Below are 21,225 nucleotides of genomic sequence, written 5' to 3'. Positions count from 1 at the left end.
GGGAGGTGTAGTCCGGCGGGCCGGGCGCCCCGCGGGGCGGCGGCGGGCGCGCGGACTACACGCCCCACAATGCCGCGGGGCGGCCGGCCGGCCGTTGCTTTTGAATGATTTCACTGCGGTCGGCGCTCGCAGCGAGTCTCGCAGCGGCGGCGCGGGGGGCTGGCGGCGCCTTGCCTCACCTCACCGCACCCCACCGCAGCTCCGCTCGCCGTTTCATGGCAGCCCGAGCGGGCTCTGCTGGCGGACGGCGCGCCATGGCCGCCTGCGCGCTGCGGCGGTTTTAAAAGCGGCGGCCGGGCTCAGCGTTCGCCCTTGGTGCCCGCCCGCGCCGCCTGGCTGCGGTGCCCCGGCTGGAGTGAGCCGCCGCCGTCGACATGTCGCTGGCCATGGAGGAGGAGGAGTACGCCAAGCTGGTGATGGAGTCGGAGCCCGAGTGGCTGCGGGGCGAGATCAAGCGGCTCTTCCAGGAGCTGGGCGAGACCACCCGGGAGAAGATCCAGGCGGCGGAGTACGGGCTGGCGGTGCTGGAGGAGAAGCAGCAGCTGAAGCAGCAGTACGAGGAGCTGGAGGTGGAGTACGAGACCATCCGCACCGAGATGGAGCAGCTGAAGGAGGTGAGGGAGGCCGCCGCGGGGAGCCCCCGCCGGGGCAGCGGCGGAGCGGAGCGGAGGGCAGGGGCGGGCGAGCTGCGGCTGCGGCGGCCGCGCCGTTGCTATACTTAAATCCCGGCTGCGGAGCCGGCTTTGTGCAGAGCTGAGCACGGCTCCTTAATGCGCACGTTGTCCCGCGAGCGGTCTGTGGAGACCAGCGAATTAACGAGCTTTCTCCCGGTAGGGGCAGGAAAGCCGCGCCGGGCGCCCGTTGCTGCTGCCCGTCCGCCGCAGCGCCGGGGCAGCGCGGCGTGCCGGCCCCGCGGCGGCGTGTGCCGGAGCTCTGCGGCGCGGCTTCACCTGCAGCCGCCGGGAAGCAGAGTGGCAGTACCGCACCCAAGTAACTGCCCCTCTTCTGGGCGAGCCCTCGAGGGCATGGCAGCAGGGGGACCCTGGTCTTCCCACGGGGGTCCCGCTGCTGTTAGGCTATCCGAGAGTCAGATGAATGCCCTCATCAGAATTTGAAGGCCTCAGTTAAACCTGTCCCCCTTCCTTTCCAAAATGAGCGATTTAAAAGGTAGCTGCATTTTACTTTGAGACCAGAAGGCTAATGGAAGAAAAGGCTTTGCTGCCTCTAACCCCTCTTTTCTTCCCGAGGGAGGAAGGGAAGTGGAGAAATGCTTTTCTTTCCCTTACGAGATCCTAAGGCAAAAAGGGATGGAAACAGGTCAACCTTAGGTCTGCCGCAAGGAGAGCAAGCCTCTTGCCTGCCTTGAGCGAACAAGTGCAGCCCTTCCTCCTAGTGAGTAGGATGTGCTGGGACTGGAGCAGTCAGCAGCTTTGCTCTGGCAGGCCTCAGTCTGCTTAGTGCTATTATTGTACTCCTCCTCAGTGTGGGAACAGGAGCAGGAATTGCAGGGGAAGGGCAGACGGTGAGGAGCAGGGCTCTGATGAGGGCCAGAATGCCTCTTCAGACTGAACGGAGCAAAGTGATTATTGCATGCTTGCTTTTTTATGGAGCTAGCTTAGAGAAGTCTTGTGTTGGTATTAATGACTTGCTTAATGTAGACCTCCGTCACCAAAATAATGTAGTTGGCACAGCTTTGTTTCAGTGCAGTTCTGTGGGTTTCTTTTTTTTAAAGGAAACCTCCCCTCTCGGGTAATTTGTAAGTAATGTAAGGTTTGTCGGATGAGATGCTGTTTTATTAGGTCAACTGATGCATAAGTCTTTCTCATGCAAGATCCTCTTGAGGTCTAGGATACTGGAAAAGAGCTTTGTTAGGAAGAGTCAATGCGCAGAGTGGCACTGACATGCCAGAATATGTAGACTCATGGTTAGTTATCTTGATTACAGAGTAGCTGATCCCCTGCCAGTTTGCCATATAGTATGTCCTATTGGAACTTGTTCATCTGCTTGTGCCCGTAGTTATTTTGGTGACTGTTTCTATGCAGGCAAACCCTGTGCTGATTTTGAACAGACCTAGGCCTTGCCTTATTGTAAAAGATCTGATGTGATCAGGTGTGAGTATGTGCGGATTTAATTGACCAGTGCAAACTGCGTCTGATCAGTCTTTGGTTTAGCTCATGTCAGTTTGAAATGGATTTGAAGCTTTATCAAAATATGCCATTTCAAAGTGGAAGTAAATGCTCCTAAATGGGTTTGTAAAATTTCAGCAAACCCTGTGAACCTCCTCACTTCCTGCAGCCTGTGTATCTTTTGGAATTGTAAATGGAGCCTTTTTGCTTTTATTATGTTAAACCAGCATAACCAAAAGAGGTTAATTATTTGAATTAAATAGCTATAAACTTGTTAACTAAATGCAGTTTAATTTGTTGTACCAGTGTAACTAAAGTCACTTGAAACTGACTCAATTACAACAATAGAAATATCAGTAAAGGTGTTAGAGGCCATCTTGAAAAGGAGGAGAGAGTCACAGAGTCAAAGCTTACGGGAAGGAAACGTCTTTAAACCCGTTTAGTATATGGGATGGGGAAACGGGGCTCTTCAAGGTGGATTGACTGGCCCAAACTGGCTCAGCAAGCCAGTGCCTGAACTGTGAAAGGAGGCCGGGTTGCCTCAGTCGCGGGTAATGCTTTATTCACTGGGCCATACTGTATGTGCTTGGGCTTTACATATTTTGTCTTTCAGATGGAAAAAGGCTTGAATGCAGCTTCTTTTCAGATGGTTGTAAAAGAGTTTTCTTAAAAAAAAGAAAATGGTAGGATCAGCAGTGATTCACTCCTGTTTGCTTTTATTATTCTGAAGGATTTGCTTTGTGTGTGCATGTCCTGTTGTAATTAAGTCAGAACCTGGGAGGCAGACAGTTCTGGGAACAGCTTGAGGACTCGGCTGTTCAGCCTACACAGGGAAAAACATTGTTCCTCCAGCTTTCTTGTGATGCTATGGAAGAATCTGGTCTTCATTAGATCTGCTAAACCTTTAGCAGATGTATGAAGCATGTTCTCGGAGGAGTTTATCTTCTCTGCAGTTTATGCAACTTCTTGCTTTTCCCAGGCACCACTAGAAGAGTCTTACACACAAGACTTGCCACATATCAAGCTTCAATTTAAAGGAATTCCACTGTGGGTTACATAAGTTTGTTCCTGGAGAAGGCAAGGAATTGGTGGTGGAATATCTGCCTCGAAAAGGGGCATCTCTTGCTTCTTAATTGTGACTACACACAGGCTTTTAAAATACAGCAGTCCCAGTCTTTTTAAATCTTGCTTTGTTCTTGTCTAATGCATCTAGAACCCTCAATAGTACAACGCCGTATTATGCCGAATGCTGTGCAAGCGTATGGCAAAGTCTCCTGTCCTGCTGGCAGTTGTTGTAAATTTGGATATACTTTAATTTGTTTCATGTTCTAATGCACCCTCTATCATGGCCCCATTCCTACAGCGGTACATGGGCTCTGAGCATGGAAACTCTGTATTGATAGTTTGTTGGAACAAGGGCTTTTTTGCTACAGCTGTTACAGTGTCAAGAGCTTTTTGTCTACTACCAGGGTACCTCTCCCCAAAAGGTGGTGGCAGAATTCCACAGCCTTAACCTCCATGGTTTTGTGGGCAGGTGACATCCTCAGAGCTGTACCCTGTTTTGTAGAGGTATCTGTGTACACCTTGTATTTGCAATTCAGGTCTTCCTGATGAAGCTAAGCTGTCCTGTCCTCCCACTGAGGCTTCACATCAACCTCTCTTCAGGGTCCGTAGTGAACTGTGGACTCTTCACTGAGTTTGTCCTTTTGTATGATCACATGATGACTTGTATCTCATATTTTTTATGGTAATTTGTGCTTCGTTTCTCAATCGTTTGCATTTGGAAGAACTAAAGATTTAAGTATGAACTGTCTCCCCAGGTAAATGTAAATGGTTATCTTGGTCGCACCCTTGCTTTTGTAAAACGAAACCTATTTGAAACTTTTAATAAACATTATAGTCAAAACAAAAACAGTTTTTTCCTAGTTCAGAGAATAAGTTACTGGCTTTTTTGCAGTGAAATACCGCATCACATCATACATACGCATATACATATTATATATATTTATATTTTTTTTTCTCAAAGCTGAACTAATAAAGAGTTGTTTTTGTAGGCTGTGTTCAACTAGGAAGTCATCCTGCAAGCCTCTGTCTGCAGTGGAGCTAACCATATAAATTATAGGGCTACCTACATGCCTGAACCAGCTCTTCTATACTTACAGGGAGGATATGTGGGATCATCTCTTTGAGCTCTATCTCACAAAAGTGGTTGTCTGGGGATTCAATTATTGACATTCTTGATGATTTCTAGAAGAACGTGGCTTGGAACGTTAGCTCAAAAAAGGGGTTATCTGCTTCATTCAGGACTTCTGAGTTGCATTTGAGATGTCAGTTAGATTTATAGCTAACTGTTAGTTCCAACATGAAACTGGCTGCTATCCAAAGCTACTTTCCAATTAGCTGTTTAGGTTGTATTGGTGATGGTAGATTCGCATTTAAATCCCTAGGAAAACATGGGCATGATTATAGTATGAATTATTTATTTTTGTAATGATGTAAAAGTATGTGAGTAGACAGTGCCTTTCCTTAAAGCATGTGTCAGTACATCACAGTACTTAATGCCAAGGCCTTCTTTGTATCTGGGTTTTAAAGAAAAAAGGGAAAAATGTTTGAAAAGACAGGCAAAAGAGAGGTAATAAAACTAGCTTCTTGTTTTTCCCTTTAACTTTATCTGGACTATAGCCTGCCTTTTTTTCTTTCCCCTAGTGTCTTGAAGTTGTGCTTCAGGAAAGCATCAAAGGCACCTAGTTTATAAAACCTGGTGCATGGTGAGAGAGCTTTATAGATAACTGCATGTCCAGGTGCACATGTGATGACCAAGCTAATGCAAAGCTACTTAAGTGTTGAACATTTGAGAAGAGTACAGCAAATTCATTTTTTTAGGGAGGGGAAGACACAAAAGAAGAATGGAAAACAAGTCCGTATTTAACATAAAATATTCTTTGAAAATAACCATGGAATGCCTGGAAAGAAGGGAATGAGTTGTATGCAACAGTTCATTCCTCTGTAGGGTAGCAATGGCTTTCGTTTCTGTTTTTTATCTTTAAGGATCATCATGCATTGACTTTATTGCATGACATGAACTCTCACTAGAGAATTCCTGGATAGATCTTATAAGCTGTCTTTGAAAGAAAAGTTAAGATAAAACCTTGGGCGGCATCATTTCTCATTAAGATGAAGTGGGGCGTGCTAGGCAACAGAGGTGATATGTGCCTAGGCAGTAACACTTGTGATTATAGCAGTTTATATGAATATACTCTAAAATAGATTGTACTGTATCCGTGATCACTGACAGAAGTTTTGCTTTGGTTAATTCTTATTTATCACAGTTATAACAGCTATAACACACCTATAACAGTTAATTGGCTACATGATACTTGATCCAGAGCCTTTTAACATTTTGACTGTGTACATCAGAAGTGAAGAGGAAATCATTCCCTTTCCTGTTGGGGAAAAAAATGTATACCTTATACACAGACATATAAGCTAGTTACTGAAATAACAATGATTTTCCTCACTGGATCTATCTACTTTCAAAGCATTTTACAAGTTGTGCTGCTGTGTTGTCGTGCTCATTTTGTGTGTAGGAACATAAGGTCACAGAGAAGAGAAATAGCTCTACAGAGAGAATAGTCACATAACAAGCCAGTGGCAGAGTAGGGTTAAATCCTCTGTCCCGGTAGTTCAGTGCTTGCTTGACCAGGTCTTTCCATTTAATCATGGTAAGTAGTTATGTTCGGTAGTAATACCTCTAAGACCTTAGGTACACCTCTGCAACCTCCTCCTAACAAATATTCAAATTTAATATTGATTGCTTTTGAAAACATGAAGGGAAGGACTCTATGGCATGTGAGATTACATCTAATCATCCAGTGCTGTTAAGAGGAAAGGGAAGGGTGTGAAAAAATAAAGGAAACTTTTTTTTTTTTAATAGGTCGGGTTGGACCAGGCTTATTTCTCGTTATACATATATACATTTGGAACCAAAACACACTACTACAAATTTTAGTTGGGGAACTGATACCAACTTTGCATGTAATAATGGAGAATGCATACATTTCTGTGAACTTGTCTTGTGGATTTAATGATAACATTGTTACTTGGATAGACTCTTAACACCTGCCACAACAGAAGTGTAAGAGAACAGAACTGTTGACTCCGGTAAGTCAGGGACTGAAAACTGGTTGGCGAGAGTAAAGTATTCCCCCGTGGAAATGAAATTCATTCTCATACTTTGATAAATCAAAATTGGTTTACTTTAAGAATACAGCAACCATTAATTTTGAGCTGATATGTTTGCAGCGGTATGCACACTTGCTGCTGTGTTTTGGAAAAGCTACTTTTCTTGCATATCCTTACTTTGAAGAAAACATAAAACCTGAAAAGTTAAACACTCCAGTTTTTCCTACTGTACTAGAAATAGTAACCTATGAGAGTTCATGTTGCTAACATTTCATTTTCTTCCTGAGTGTTGCTTGGATTGCCCTTCTTAAAAATCAGAAATAATATTATGCTTTGAGGGAAATGATGATTTGGGATTCTTCTCATGAAATTTTCTGCTTTTCTTCTTGTGTTTTTTCCCCCTATAAAATTCACTATGTTGTGTAAGGGAATTTCAGTAAATATTTGAGTGAGTAGTAAGTACCTTTGGGTGGAATGAAATTATTAAAAAAGCAAGTTGCAGAAGTAGAGGTTTTCTTTAAGTTGGTGCAGTCTCATCTGAGAGCTCTGACTTAGTGAACTGTGGCTTTTGTTTTTGAACTTTTATTTTGCGGCGCTTGTCTGTGTCTGTCCCAGAATGAGGGCTGCCTCTGACCACCTAGCAAATGTTAGATAGCTTGTTTCCAATTTTCTAGGTTAGACTGAACTCAAGGTTTTATGGTACAAAAGTTTGGCGGCAGTCGTCCCATGTGCTGCGTATTTCTTTCCTGGAAATGTGGCAGTGCTGTAGCTGTACCTGTGGAGGGGATACTGTGAACTGCACCATGGAGCTGAGCCAAACTTTCCTTTTTTTTTTTTTTTTTTGGTGATAGCAAGTTTATTTTCTTTTAAAATTAGGTCAGTTCCCTGATTTGGGTCAGAGATGCACTGCATGTGGCTGTGCAGGTACCACCTTGCAGTAGTTCAGAGCAGCTGCAAATAGGTGATGAGAGGAGCATCTTAAGCTTGTACTGCTGCTGAGCTTTACTGTGAAACCGCTGCCTAAACAGAACAACTACTAGGCTGTGAAATTTGCAGCCTGCCCTGTGTACATAGGGGTCACTTTCTCTGTCTGTTGAGAATGAGCAATGCTTCATTAATGTGACAGCATTACTGTAAGGCTCACAAGGGTTATGGTAGGGCTCTGTATTGGGATGGAGTCCCTCTTGCAAGGCTTTTTGTCTTTACCCAAAGAGAGCTTTGGCTATTGAAGACTCCAGTATGGCATCCCGCAGTCTTGAGTGAGGGCACTGCAGGGTTTGGGATGGTGGACTGTGGAATAGGTGTTCAAAGGGCATGGGGAGGCAGAGGTACCACCCTGTACAGCTGTTTTGGCAAGAGGAACATGAGATTAACTACTGCATGCTGGCAACCTCTCCCCACAGGTGTGGCAGGGGGAGCTTTCTGCAGAGTGGTTTTGTTGAGGGCTTGAATGGACATGGAAAGGTTCTGGTGGGCCATACTTCATCAGTTCTTGCTATGTGTTCATACATCCCCGAAGCATTCGTTTGTATTGCTGCTGATTTGTCAGATGTCCTGCCCGTAAACTGGAATTTTCAAACCTACACTCATCAATGTTTCATTGCATAGGGGCTTTCCTGTGACTATGCTATGGTGATACCTTCAGTTTACTCATTTCCAGTCACAAATCTAGCTTGCCATTTTCAAATCTGCTGGAACAAACTCTGTCGTTTCAGGGGTGTTAATACCCAATTTATCCCTTTGAATTTGGGAACGTTTTTCTTCTAATCTGAAAGAAAATTCTAATGATTTGGAAAATTGCCTGTTTTTCCTAGGAGGGTGGTGAGTGGGTGAGAATAGCAGTTAGCAGGTCTGTGCACTGCAGTGGAGTTAATGGATTCGCCATTTCCTCTTTCGCTCTACTGTATTTGAGGTTGTGACTAATCTGTAGCAGTGTGGGGCCATAAGATGACTTCCAGAGGGTGATTCATCCTCCAGGCATTCATTTGCTTTCTTTCTCTGCTTTTGGCAGACTGCAGAGAATTGTTTGTTCAGATCTGGTAACCGAGCAACAGAGGAATATAGCATGGGTTTGAAATATGATCCACAAAACCTTAGCAGAGGGAAGTGACATAAATAAACTTTGCCATCCTAATGAATGTAGGAGCCTCCATTTCGGAGAATAGCTGAAGTTTCAAGTCTGATAGGTGCAGAATTGTGACTTTTTAATATATTCCCCTGCCTCCAGCTCTTTTCTTCCTTTTTTCTTCCACTCCCCTCTCTCCAATTTTATCTACTCTAGCCAAAATACATAATATGCAGCAGATTCTGCTTGTGCAGCCTCACTTGTGACAGGCTGACCCTGTAGGTTGGAGGCATCAGAAGAGTCTACTAGAAGCTGTGAGGTACCTTGCCTATAAAACACAAATATTTGTCATCAGAGCTCTGGGGAAGCAGGGAATCATGTAGTATCTAGATGGTCCTTTACAGGGGCGGTTGCTGTGCTTGGCTCTGGGTTCTTTGTGCTGGAATAGGGGCCTAATCTGGAATTTTGGACCCCAACAAAGTTGAAGCGCCCAGTGTTGGACAGTGTCCAGTCCAACGCTGCAGTCCTGTGGCTGTATTAGATACTTGGGTTGGGGACAGCCGTGCTATCTTAGGATGTGCATAGCTCTTGCTGAAATGAATGGGATTTCCTACAAGTGGGGTGCAAGCCTGGGCACTGGGCCATAGTTTTTTGTCTCCTGAATCTTTGTTTTTACCCCTTAATTGCAGCCAGCATGCAGTCTGGGGGTCTCAGCAAGCTTACGAAGTGGTGCAGCTGAGCGCTGTAGGCAATGAAGTGATATCTCAGTAAATCCATTAGGAAGCCTCTCACCAGGTTCTGGCTTCCAATGTGGAACAGAGTTGGTCGGGTAGGTTAGTTCTGCTTCCTAGGCCTATTGGGTGTATTAGGTCTATTGACTTAATGGATGAATAAGCTTCTTTCTCCATTATCACTACAAACTGAACAGACATATGTGCTGCGCTCTGACCTGCCAAAACCAACTGGGTTTTATCGCTTCCTGTGCACAGAGAATTTGTTACATCAGATTCTAGTCCCTTTTCAAGGTCAAAACCCTTTTGTTTTCAAATGCTCGAGGGATAATGTTTGTTTGGAGGTTGTTTTGTTCTGCTGCGTGAATGAGGGAGAACACATGACTGTAAACTAGAAGGGGTTTTCCTGCGCTCTCCACACAAAGACGTGTGTGTGTCGAGAGGGAGATTTGGTGGTGACGACTCGTGTGGCTGAATGTCCTGGGATGTCTATAGGCCAGCACAGCTTTCCAGCTTTGTGCCTTGGCAGAGGGTGTGGGTCAGATTTTGCTATGGTATGATGTTAGGAAGGAAGCGGAAAGAACATGCTTTCAAGTGGTCACTATATAATTATTTTGTGGCTTTCAATGATTTCATTTGGAGAGGGCCCTCTTCCCCACCTCTTGTAGGATGAATGTGACTGCTCCCAAGAGGCAATGAGCAGAAGAAAAAAAGCTAATGTAGCATGTGCCAGCGGCTTTAGTACATACTATAAAAAGAAAAATTATTTTGCCAAAACGTACTCCCCTAAATATATTTTCATCTCTGATTTAGCTGAAATCATTTAGCAGTGTTCCCGACTTAAACTCTTCTTTGCCACAGTTTAATCCAGTGGTTCTGAGAGGATTGTATTGATGCGAATAAGGGCTCCAATCTGGTACGTATTTTGGTTCGCTGTTCAACAGCTGTGTAAGCAATTCCACTTGGTTCAGTTTGGTATTTTCATAAAGTATTTGTTTTTAACCAGGAAATGGTTAAAAGCAAATATTCTCAACTGTTAAAAGCAGATAATCATTTTTAACATAGATCATCTTTCTTGAAGCGAGGAGTAGGGTTTGATTTCTTAGCTGTATTGTATGAGAACTTGTTCTTCGTTTCAAACTCAAATTTTCTTCTCTCTCCTTCAGATTTATATTAGTGTACATATCTTAACAGCTGTAATGTCAATAACAGTGAAGCTTGACTTATAAGAAGAGACACTTTTTTTTTCCTTGTCAAATACCTATTCTTCCATATGACTCTCTAACTCTTGTGGCTTCAATCTTGGACATTTCTTATTGCAAAAGTCTACATTTACATGTTTGCTAATGGTTTTCATTCTGCCAATCAACAGGACTGAGATATTCTCCCACATCTTACAGCTGCAGTGGTAGGCAGAGTGTTTAAAGAAGAATTTGCATTTTGAATACAGCAACATATTTAGTGTGACGAAGTGTATAAGAAAATGCAAACCTTTGTCCACCTTCTGAAGCATCAATACCCTTAAGAAGGCTTTGTCCTGGCCTTGTCCTGTAGGAAAATACACTGATTTTCTTTCCTCCCATTATAATAGAATGATAAGCTTTGTGATCTTAAATGAATGACTGCTCTAGCTTTTGTCAGCCAGCTTTCTGGTCTTTCATAACAATATGGATGGTTGTTTTTAACTTCGAATGGCTGGCTGGTTTTCAAGCTGAATGAGTCCTGTCATGTAAAAATCTGTCTTATGTGTACATAACAAGTAAGCCTAATGTGAAAGTGAAATCTTTAGCATACTGTATAGCTACCCTAAATCTGCATTTAAATAATGTAAATGAGTTAACTTCAAGTGCGTGAAAACCAGAACATTTTGTTAAGTCGGAAAATCCCTTTGCTAAGAAAGGTTTATTCAGCATGGCTTGTGTGTTTGTGGAGGTCTCCCTTTTATGAAGGGAAGGAGAAGAGAGGCACAGTAGATTGCAGTATCATCTATTATGTTATTCCATTATTCTTAGCTGTGCCTCTTAATTTCTTTCTTTCTATACCTTTAATAAGAATTTTCTTTTAAAATCCAAACTTTTTGGATTATTTTTGTTATTGATAATTTGATCCATAATAGTCTTAAAACACAAATTTTTCACTCTGCTTGTGCTAGGATATAATGGTCTCTTTCCTCTTGGCATTTTTTGTGATCAAATCCATTTCATATCGGTAGGAGGGCCACTGATATGTCAGCTGCAAAGCTTACATAGAGCCAATGAATGCAGGATTGCAATTTGCTTGTCCTAGTTAAAATAAGCCTTCTCTAACTTCTGAGTACTTGGTTGTGACAAGAGCATCCAGGACTTTGGTAGGAGCAGAGACCAGTCCAATGTGACTTTGATTCATAGGTGAGTTATGACAGTCTTGATGGGGGGGGAAGAGGAGGACTTCAGAAAACATTAAAGGCTTCTTTTTTGCCATATGCTGGACCTACACTGAACATACGGAGATCTGTGCTCTTACTTTTCTAGGAAACCCGTTCTGGAGAGAGGAACCTTAAAAAGCTGCATCTTTAGCTTGGGGTGCAGTTTTCATAGGCAAAACCTTGGCTTTATGTGTGCTGAATATATATTGGCAATATTACTGGTCTTGAATGTCAAAAAAAAATCAGGAATTTTCCTTTAAAAAAGTCACAACCACAACTTTTTAGAGTGAGGACAGAGGTAGAAGAAATTGAGAATTAGGTTGATTTGCTGCTTCTGTGCAACCACAAAGGCTAGAAAGTAACTGAACTCCCACCACGTTTTCCTCTCAAAGAGGAAGAATTCCATGACTTTAGCAGTTGGGTTTTAAACACCAAATAGTTTAAGACCTCTGATAGTCATGATACAGTTTTGTATTTGAATGTACAGAGTGCTAAGTGAGCATCTAACAGTGTACAGTTGATGTTTGTATTTTTAAGCCCCTAATATAAACAAGTGCCTGCACAAAATCATGCCCTTAATTCTGTGGCTGCTTTGAGTTTAATGTGAGTTAGGGTTTGTGCTTTCAAAGACCCTTTGTCACAACTCTTCTAAAAAAACAGCAGAAAAGCGTAGTCTGTGTTGTGCTTTAACTACTTACAAAATGGGAGATTTAAGGGGAATGCAGACAGATCCTGAAATCTAATGACCAGGATGGCAATGACCTCTTTTCTCTGCCAACAGCAAAATTATGTGCTAGCACTTCCTGGGAATTGTGCCTCAGTGTTTGGTGGGAGAGCGAGCGGGCTGTAATGTGCAAGTTCGGTGAGACACCCTCATAAATACTTGGATTTTATTCTGCAGTTGCAGCACCATTTTTTTTTTTCCTTGTTTTTCTCCCTCCTCTATTTCAAATGAGTTGGGAATGTTTTAAGGGCAGGAAATGGGAATGGCTGTTTTGTGAACACAGCTGTTTTATTTAAAAGCTAAACCAGTGGAAGGGTGTTGAACTCTCTCCTTTCGGGAAATGGCAAAAAAACCTGATGGAATAGCTCATTTGCTTTTTAAAGCAGCAGACTTAGTTTTAAAACTGTTTTCTTGTGATGCTGTAAACTACAGATACAACAGTTTCCTTACCATGTCAATGAGGATATTGAGGATGCTTGCATTAAATTTGCAAGGGTAAATTGGAAGAAAGGTGTATTAGATTTTGTTTTACTACTGGACTTTAATCTTTATTAAAAATCATTCCTTCTTTAGTTTCTTTTTATAGAGATTGAATTCCTAATTCTTACTGCATTCACCAGAAAGGAAATACATTCTGAAATTTCAAAAAATTATTTTCAAATTGAAACTTAAAGTATTTATGCATTTTTTAATAAAATCCCTTAAATACAGTCCATTAGATTAGCGCTCTCTCACATTTGTGGTACAGTGCAGGCAATTAAGTATTGAATGGATGGACTTGGCTAACTTAGTATGACCTTGGTGAACTGCATAAAGAAATCTCTTTGAATACATCAGACCTAATCACTGAAAACACAGATTTCCTCATGATACAAAACTAACACAATATAGATTTTTAAATTACATCAAAACCTAATAAAGCATAAATGTATATTGAATATCTTGCAGCAGGAGGCAGCTACTTGTATTTTGTTCCTTACTTTCCGTGTTACATATACACATCTGGCTAATTCTAGCATTATGAGAAGACCTAAAAAGCTTCTCTCTTTCCTTTTGCATACAATATCTAGAGTAAACACAAAAAGACCTTAAATATGCTGCTTTTTAAAGAATGTATTTTGAAAGGCATTTATGGTCTTTAAGGATTTTTTAAATATACAATGAAAGAATGTGTAAATCAGTCTTTTATGTAGATCTTGGCAGCTGCCAATTGAATGGGGAAGAAGGGTATAGAGGGCAAAACTGAGATATCAGCTAGGGATTGAACTTTTAACTTTAAATCCTTGCTTATGCTGAGCTTTATCAAAACATTCCTCATGGCTGCCCAAGTACCGTGTTCAACAGAAATCTCCTTCCTTCTACTGTTCCTGCAGCGAAATACATTTCAACCTTGCATGATACCTTTCACTTTTTTTCCTCTTCTGAAGTTTTGAAAAAGATGTTTATGCAGCTCTCTTTTCTGCTTACTGAATAAACATTCATGGAGAGCTTTATTGGCTCTGTCCATGGATTTTTGAAGGCATCTTTCCTGGAAGCGAGTTGTGTAGTTCTGGAGCCACGTCTCTCTGAGCTTTCAGTTGTTCCACGCTTAGCATTACATGAAGGTTTTGCTCTTTAGTTCAGAGCATCCCAGCTGATTACACTTGTTGAATTCAGTCTCCTAATTTAATAAGTATCCTTTTGGTAATCCAGTTCTGTCTTGTAATTTCTTCATGTTCATAAGATAAAAGGAAGTACATGGAAAAGACTGTCTTTTTTTCATAGTCTTTTCTCAAAGGGTGTTTGGTTTTTTTTGTTTTTTTTTTTTGCTCGTTTTCCTGCCTGTCACTATATGTAATATAAGGTTTTGTACTCAAGAGTCACAGTCTTAATGGACTTGAAAAGGAAAGGAAATCTCTGAGGTCTGGAGGTAATCAAAGCTGGATAGGCTGGACAACATGGGTGAGAGGCAGATTTATCTGAGCTCCTGTTCCCCTTATTGGCAAGGAGAAACTGCAGTGGCTTCGTTCAACAAACTTTGGCCAACTCCAACCTCTTTCATTCTTCTTAGGTCATATGTTCCTTTCTAAACCCACAGGGGTTTTGTTCTTGATTGTGAAATAACTGAAGCTGGAGAGTAGAGTACTTCATATAACTTTTATAAAGCTTCTTTTTTTTTTTTTTTTTCCTTTTTCATAACAGATATTCCTTTGTATTGTTATTACAGTGCACTTTGGGTTCTCCTCATACTTATTATTTTTGTTCTGTGTATAGTCTTACTGTGTTGCGATTTTCTAATGTTCCAAAATCCTGAGTCATTTGCATAAAACATAAGTTGGAAAAACAATGGGAGGGGGAGGATTTAATTTTAAGTGTCATGAGATACTGAAAACAAGAGGGCTAGACATTTTGTTCTTCAAGTGAAAGCTAAAGTTTTTTACTTAGAGTGAAGGCCTAGAGTAAAATAATAGTTCGATCTTAAATTTAAGATTAGTGTTTAGTACTCTGTTACAACCCATCGTATTTTTCTTGGAATGTTAGCATTTACCATAGGTAACTGTTGCTTTGAGTTGTGTATGCAGATCATGTTTTGTATTGCAGGTGTATATATAATAACCATTAAATTGCAATTTCTGTATTTGCTATATTATTATAGCAATGCCACATGTACAAGCATGTGAGCAACTGGTTTAAAAAGAAAATGACAAGCCTTGGCCCAGACTACTGTGTCTAAAGTATAGTTAGCAGGGAAGTAGTGTTCTACCCAAGGATAAGTAATGTCTAGACAATATAGTTGTTTTGCTCTCTCAGTTATCTTTAAATACTAGCCAACTTCAAATGAAAGCTTATCTTTGCAAGACAGATAAGTTCATCAGTGGTGGAGGGTGTACGGTGATCTTACAGCAGAATCAAGTGTTAATCACTTGATGCTTATGTGCCCTTTTCTTGATCAAGTGGTGTTTTTTCTTGAGTGGAACATGCTGGGCGCTGTGCTGGTAAGGCACGGCAGTGCGAAGAGGGAGGCATCCCACTGTTCAAGTGCTAACAGTTGTTGCTGGCTGTTAAACTGCAATGAATGAACATACTTTCTGTGTGAGAACCATCACAATGGTTTTAGGCCTGGACAGGTGAAAGGGCTCAGAGTACATATTGATTAGGTACATTTTGTGCTAGGAACTTGCATGTGTGTTTGCTGGACTCTTCTTGGCTCTCGGATGCAATTTGAGGGTTTTGCATATAACACTTGGCAGTTCCCACCTGGCACTGTTAATTCTTAATCGTTTCAGCCACATATGACTGACACAATAGGCAGTTATTCTTGTAGGGTTTTTTTATTTTAAGCAGTAGGTAGTACTTTTTTGTGTTTGTGAGTGCAGCTTGTGTTCTCTACAGGAGCACCAATTCAGGAAGCTATTTTAAGGTGGGCTGAAGCCAAAATATCCAGAGTAATCCCTGGGAAAGGAGACTGCTTGCACTTAACTGGCTGAACTGTAGCTGCATTTGGGGAAGGGAGGTGTTTTCAAAAGGAGTAGTGGGGAGCTGTGTTTTTGTTGCTGTTGTTTTACAAAAACAAACCTCAAACTGCCCATATTCAAGCTTTGGTCTGAGATCCCTCAGTAGTCATAGAAATACTTAAGAGCACATATTTTAAGTCACTTGAAATGATTCCAGCTATAGAGTTGTTTAGCTCCAGTCTCTGTTGTATTTATATTGCTACAGACCAGTCTATAAAAACTAAAGACTGAACCACAGCACATATGTAAGTAACCACAAAATCAACATGCTATGTTTAAATTATTTTCTTATTTTCTTTTCCTTGCCTAAAGAGGCTGTGGAGCCTCCAGCTTTGGAGATAGTCTAAACCAGAGTGGACCTGAGCAACCTACTCTAGGTGACCCTGCTTTGAGCAGGGTGGCTGGACTGGTGATCTCCAGAGGTCCCTTCAAAGCTCAACAATTCTGTGATTCTGTTATTCTGCTGCTTAATTGTTTACAGGCTGTGCTTTATAATATGCCCTAGGTTGGGATGCAGTTCTCAAGTCTGAACTTTTCGTTTTATGATTTTTTCCCTCCCTCTGTTTTTAGGCAGAGTGAATACTTGCTGGAGGATTAAGTAGCTGAGTCTAGATTTAAGCAAATGGAGTATGTGAGATATGTTAGTTGTTTGACTGGATTTCGGGAGGGCCAATGGTATGCTGACTGCTGTGATACTTCTAGCCTTACCTCTTAGGAAAGGAATGTAGAGATGGGTCTGCGTTTATCAGAAGTGTCTGGCCTTTGACAGGTTTTGTTTTATTCCTGCAGTTGGGTTTTGCAGGGATTCTAGTAATCATTTTTATTTTCATGAAATGTGAAGCCCCCTGCCCCACCCCTATATGTTTTGCATTATTTTACCCTTTATTCTTGCAGACTGCTATTTAACTCTTTAAAATAGTGTCACATGAATTATGCTTGCCTGTAATGGGGATTAGCAAACCTCTGTGGGGTTCAGAGATCGCAAATACCATATTCTGCTGTTGTAGTCCAGGACTAATTCTGACTCAAGTGAGCCACAATTGATTACACTTCTCCATCCTGCTGGGTCAGCAGCTGAGGTGAGCGCAGTGGTGACCTGTAGAGAAATAGTGTATCCAGGACTGTCCATGGTCAGTAGAATCAGCCTGAAGTATGGATCTTAGTTTATAAGTCCTTCTCTCTGAATTTTTTTATTTATTTTTTATTTTTTATTTTTTATTTTTTATTTTTTATTTTTTATTTTTTATTTTTTATTTTTTATTTTTTATTTTTTATTTTTTTTATTTTTTTTAGGAAACCAAGAAGGTCTCTGAGGGCTGGGATATAGGCTTTATATCCAGGCTGCTGGAAAAGGGGGGTTGAATGCAGGGCTGGAAGCTTGGAGGAAACCTTTCCCATTGAAATGTTCCATATGTTAGTGCCCCACGGATACACACTAGGCGATGGACAAGATCATAGTTTTATAGACAACGTCATGCCTGAGAACCCACTGAGCCCTACAGATAAATCCATTTAATCTATCTATGGAAGGAGGCAAGGGAGAGAAACGTCTCTATTTGAAGATTCTGTGTTGCATACTGAATTTGTTTGGCGTATATCTGTCTCCCGAAACAAGTATCAGGAATACAATAAGACATGTAATGGTGGATGTTACTAATATCTGCAGGTACATGTGCTTTGAATAAAAGCTGCATGGATTTACATTAGCTACTGTACTGTTTTGTAGCTGGTTGTTCTAATTTAGCCTGTGTGGCCAAATGCCTAAAATAGAAATGAGTTATTGGGGCTCAAGCAAATGGACCTTTTTAGCGTGACACAAAGCCTGTTAACATCAAAATTGCTCTGATGTTCCCTCTGACCTTCCCATTGTTACGGTTTGTAGGGAACATAGTAAGGCATTCATCCTTTTCATACCCCTCAGCATGTTGGGCTGCAGCTGGGGAATGTGTCTTGGATTTTTGCTCATCTAGGGAGGCTTTCAGTCCCAGCAAAGCCCTTACCAGACTTCTGTTAGACTTTAAGGTTCTTAGCTCCGGGAATTGTGAGAACTGGCCTCAAAGGGCATTTATTGACCCTGTGGTCTACTGTGCTGCCTCTTCGTCAGTGGAGTTGCATATACGCACCTTTTCAAATAGGTCCTGTCCTGTATTTACTCACAATAGGCCTGAAATAGTATTAAGGTTGACATTTTGTTTCTATGTGCTTCACAAGGAATTGTATTTTCTCATTTTATTTTCATTGTTGTCCTCTATAGAAAGGTCATCTCCATTGAATGTGATGAATGATGGAAGTACTTCTCTTGCCCTGGGCTCCTGTATTTGCTGCATAGTACCATACTGTGTTAGTGCTGTATTAGCTTTGTGGCACTGCACCTAATACTAGGGTTTGTAAGAAGAATGTGTGGCCTTACTCATCAGTAGACACTGATGTACAAGGGAGTACAGCCTCCACAAGATGTCAAAATGATCCAGATTTGAGTTTTGTTCTACTACGTCTTGGTTAAATGAGACTCTAAAGCCAGGTTTTACTTGGAAAAGATTGTCAGAGCTATAAAGAATAGGCCAAGACTTAGTGCTGGTGTGCGCATGAATGCTCTCCAGTGTACAGTATCAGATTGTTTAACTCTTCCTGTTGTGTTTTAAGATCAGTCTTGATGCTGCCTTTGGAACTGATTTTGCAGCAGAGTGTAAATAAAATGTCCCATTGTAAATGTAGTTTGTCCAATTGAATTTGCTAATCTAGTGTCCTGAAATTTCAGGACTCTAGATAGAACATGGGTATTTCTACTTCTTTTGCTTTCTCAGAATGCAAAAAACCCCACTGTAATAATGGAAAAGTTACATTTGAGGAATTTGAATAACATCTGTGGGAACAGCTATAATTCCTCTTATTCCCTTTCTTGTCTTTCTGTAACTTTGAGGTCTTCGTGTGCCTGAGAACAGTGTCTGTTTATAATGCAACAAATAAAGCATTCCCTTTCAACTTTGCAAAAATTCCAGCTGTGAATGTGAAATGAGCCCCTGCATAGACAAATGCTTCTTCCTTGTCTTAAAAAAAAAAAAAAAAAAAAAAAAAAGGTGGGGAGGGTCTGCTCCCCTATGTCACTGAGTGCAAGATGGGGCTCTCATCCTCTTAGTTCTGTTTGGATGGTAGTTTGTTTTTCAATTAAAGGTGCTTTTGACATTGGTCCTGTATGGACAAGTCTGGTGTTTCATCTGACAATGAACAGGAGGGGCAGCAATGGCAGTGAATGCGAAGAGGAATAATTTAAGACCAGGTAGGTGGGGTAGGTAGCATACGGTTGAGTGTGCCCTTGAAAGAGGGTCATTTGTTGTTTGTTTGATTCTGAGAGGCTGAAGGAGAAGTCAAAGGCAATGGCTGAAGAATATAATTTTAAAACTCGCTTCAACTCTGGCTTTGCTCTCTTTTCTAAATTTGGGAAAATGTGCTTTTGAGCAATTACATCTTTTTATAACTGGAGTTAGGACAAACATGAATGGAAAAGTGCTACACCAACATAAAGCTGGACACAGAGGTATAGGTCAGTTTGCTATATGCCACTGTAAATTTCTCACAGTGTATCTTCTCTGTCACCTGTATGTGGCACATTAAATATGTATTGCTTATTTGGGGTCTGGATTCCCTCCAGCCCCACTCTTTCTACATGTAATGTGTGTGTCTTAGCACACTACATCTGAAGTGTACTCAGATACTTTCAGTCATCTGTTAGCAGTAGCTTCAGCATCCAGGCAATTGCACCAGAGCAGAAGCAATTCCTTCTTGTTCAGTCCTGAGGAGAATGGCAGAGCAAAGAGCTTTTGTGTCAGCATGCCAAGAGTGTGCTACTTCGCAGTGGTTTGTTCAGTTGGATAATACTACAAAAGCACTCTGAAGGTATAACTGCAAAAAGTCAAAACCCCACAACTGTTTTGTTCCTCTACCGTGTCTTCAAAGGCATTTTGAGGGCCCAGTGTCTTGCTGGTCTACTTAGTGTTAAAGGGAACTGAAATATTTAGGGAAGAAGGCCCTGGGTAACTGGCATAATGATTCGAGTCAGATACTGTTTTTCAAATTACCCAAAATATTTCCAAATAGTATATGCTTACTTGCTGAAACTTAAGCTTGGTCATCCATTTTCTCTTGTAGCTTCTGCTACAGCTGCAAGAAGGTCAGAAATGGTCTGCTTGTGTGTGTGTGTGGGGAAATTACACAAAAGGTGTAGTTCCAACCTAGTGGTAAGTTTAAAACTGCACTGCTCCTTGTCCAAACTAGGATTTTTCCTCCTCCTGTGTAAAGGCTTGAGATTGAGATAATGTCTTGAGTAGACTTGTATGTCTGCCAGTTGCTGGTTAGCTGTATTTAGTTAGTGGGGTATTTGTAAGGACTGTTATCGCAGGTCTGTTGCAGACCATGCTTTTTGATCTTTTCCTTGCAGATCAGCAGAGGAAATGATTCTCATAACAGCATTTAGCCTAGGCCAAAAAGTTGAAAGCTGTTACTGCACAGAAAAGAATAGGACAGTTGGCACCCAATTCATATCTGACAGGCAGTGTGGACTTCTCTCTCTTCTTCCCTCTGCTATTTCTTTCTGCCTTGGTTTTGTCCTCTTCCCAAGTTTCCTTCTGGGCCCAGTTCCAGTCTCTGCCATGCGGGTTCCCTTGGTCTCGCTGCTGTTGCTGTTATCCTGTCCCAGTGTCTTGGCTGTTTCCTCTCGTCTTTCCCAGTGCCTGTCCTGCCAGCGCTTCCTGGTCTCTCCCTGTGTTACGCTTGCTGGTTCCTGGTTCCGGTTTCTTTGTGCTACCACATGAACCGTGTCCTTTCTTCACACATATCCGTTGCCTCTTGATAAGATTTGCTTTCTCTGTTGATGCTTTCTTCTTTCCTTTCTAATAGTTCTTGTGGCTCCTCATCTAAGCTATTCTTTCCTAACGGTTTTCTTCTCTAGCTCCCAGCCTCCTTGCTTAAGAGCCACTTTCTCACCTCCCTGCTTCCCAACGTGTTCAAATTGCTCAGCCAGTGTGGGCAGTAACATCACCTTTCAGGCCTGAGGCAGTCCAAAGTGCTGGGTATGGGGAAGGGGCAGAAAGGTTTGACCTTGGCTTTAGGTCCTGCCTATGCATTAAATTACTATTTTTAGCTGAACTCCTAAAAATAAAACCAGGTTGAATTAAACTGTGCAGTAGGCTCTGAGGCATCCTATACCAACCTAAGCTGGGATTATTCCAGTTTATTGTTTGAGCACAGATGTAAGTCAGGCCGCACTGTTGCAGCAAAATCTGTTTGAATGAGAATTAAATTTTCCTGGGCCCTGTTCTGGAAGAGCATTAGGATTTCTCCAAATTAGATGACATTTTTAACGGGCTCCTGAGTGGCTATGAACTACCGGAGCGTGGCAGTGAGCTGGCTGCACTACCCCGAGATGTGCTGTGTCTGCGGCAGTGGAGCTCTCGCTGCCCGCCGAATGCAGCCTGACGCCCTCTCTCCCTGTTGTCCCCTGGG

At 41.8% G+C, this 21,225-nt stretch overlaps 1 protein-coding gene across 3 annotated transcripts in view; it reads left to right on the top strand.

The window, feature by feature from the left end:
* Window positions 1–167: 167 nt before the first annotated feature.
* BICD2 (BICD cargo adaptor 2) overlaps window positions 168–21,225 on the top strand; it is a 104,640-nt gene continuing 83,582 nt past the window's right edge. For all 3 annotated transcript variants that reach the window (XM_026076940.1, XM_026076934.1, XM_026076927.1), the window contains exon 1: window positions 168–614. In XM_026076940.1, the coding sequence (XP_025932725.1) occupies window positions 375–614 (240 nt within the window). In that variant the 5' untranslated portion in view covers window positions 168–374. The remainder of the gene's footprint in view (window positions 615–21,225) is intronic.

Source organism: Apteryx rowi, unplaced genomic scaffold, assembly GCF_003343035.1.
Source record: "Apteryx rowi isolate R43461 unplaced genomic scaffold, aptRow1 scaffold_111, whole genome shotgun sequence".
NCBI lineage: Eukaryota > Metazoa > Chordata > Aves > Apterygiformes > Apterygidae > Apteryx > Apteryx rowi.
Note: the sequence above shows the minus strand (reverse complement) of the source record. Positions and strands in the feature narration are given on the sequence as shown.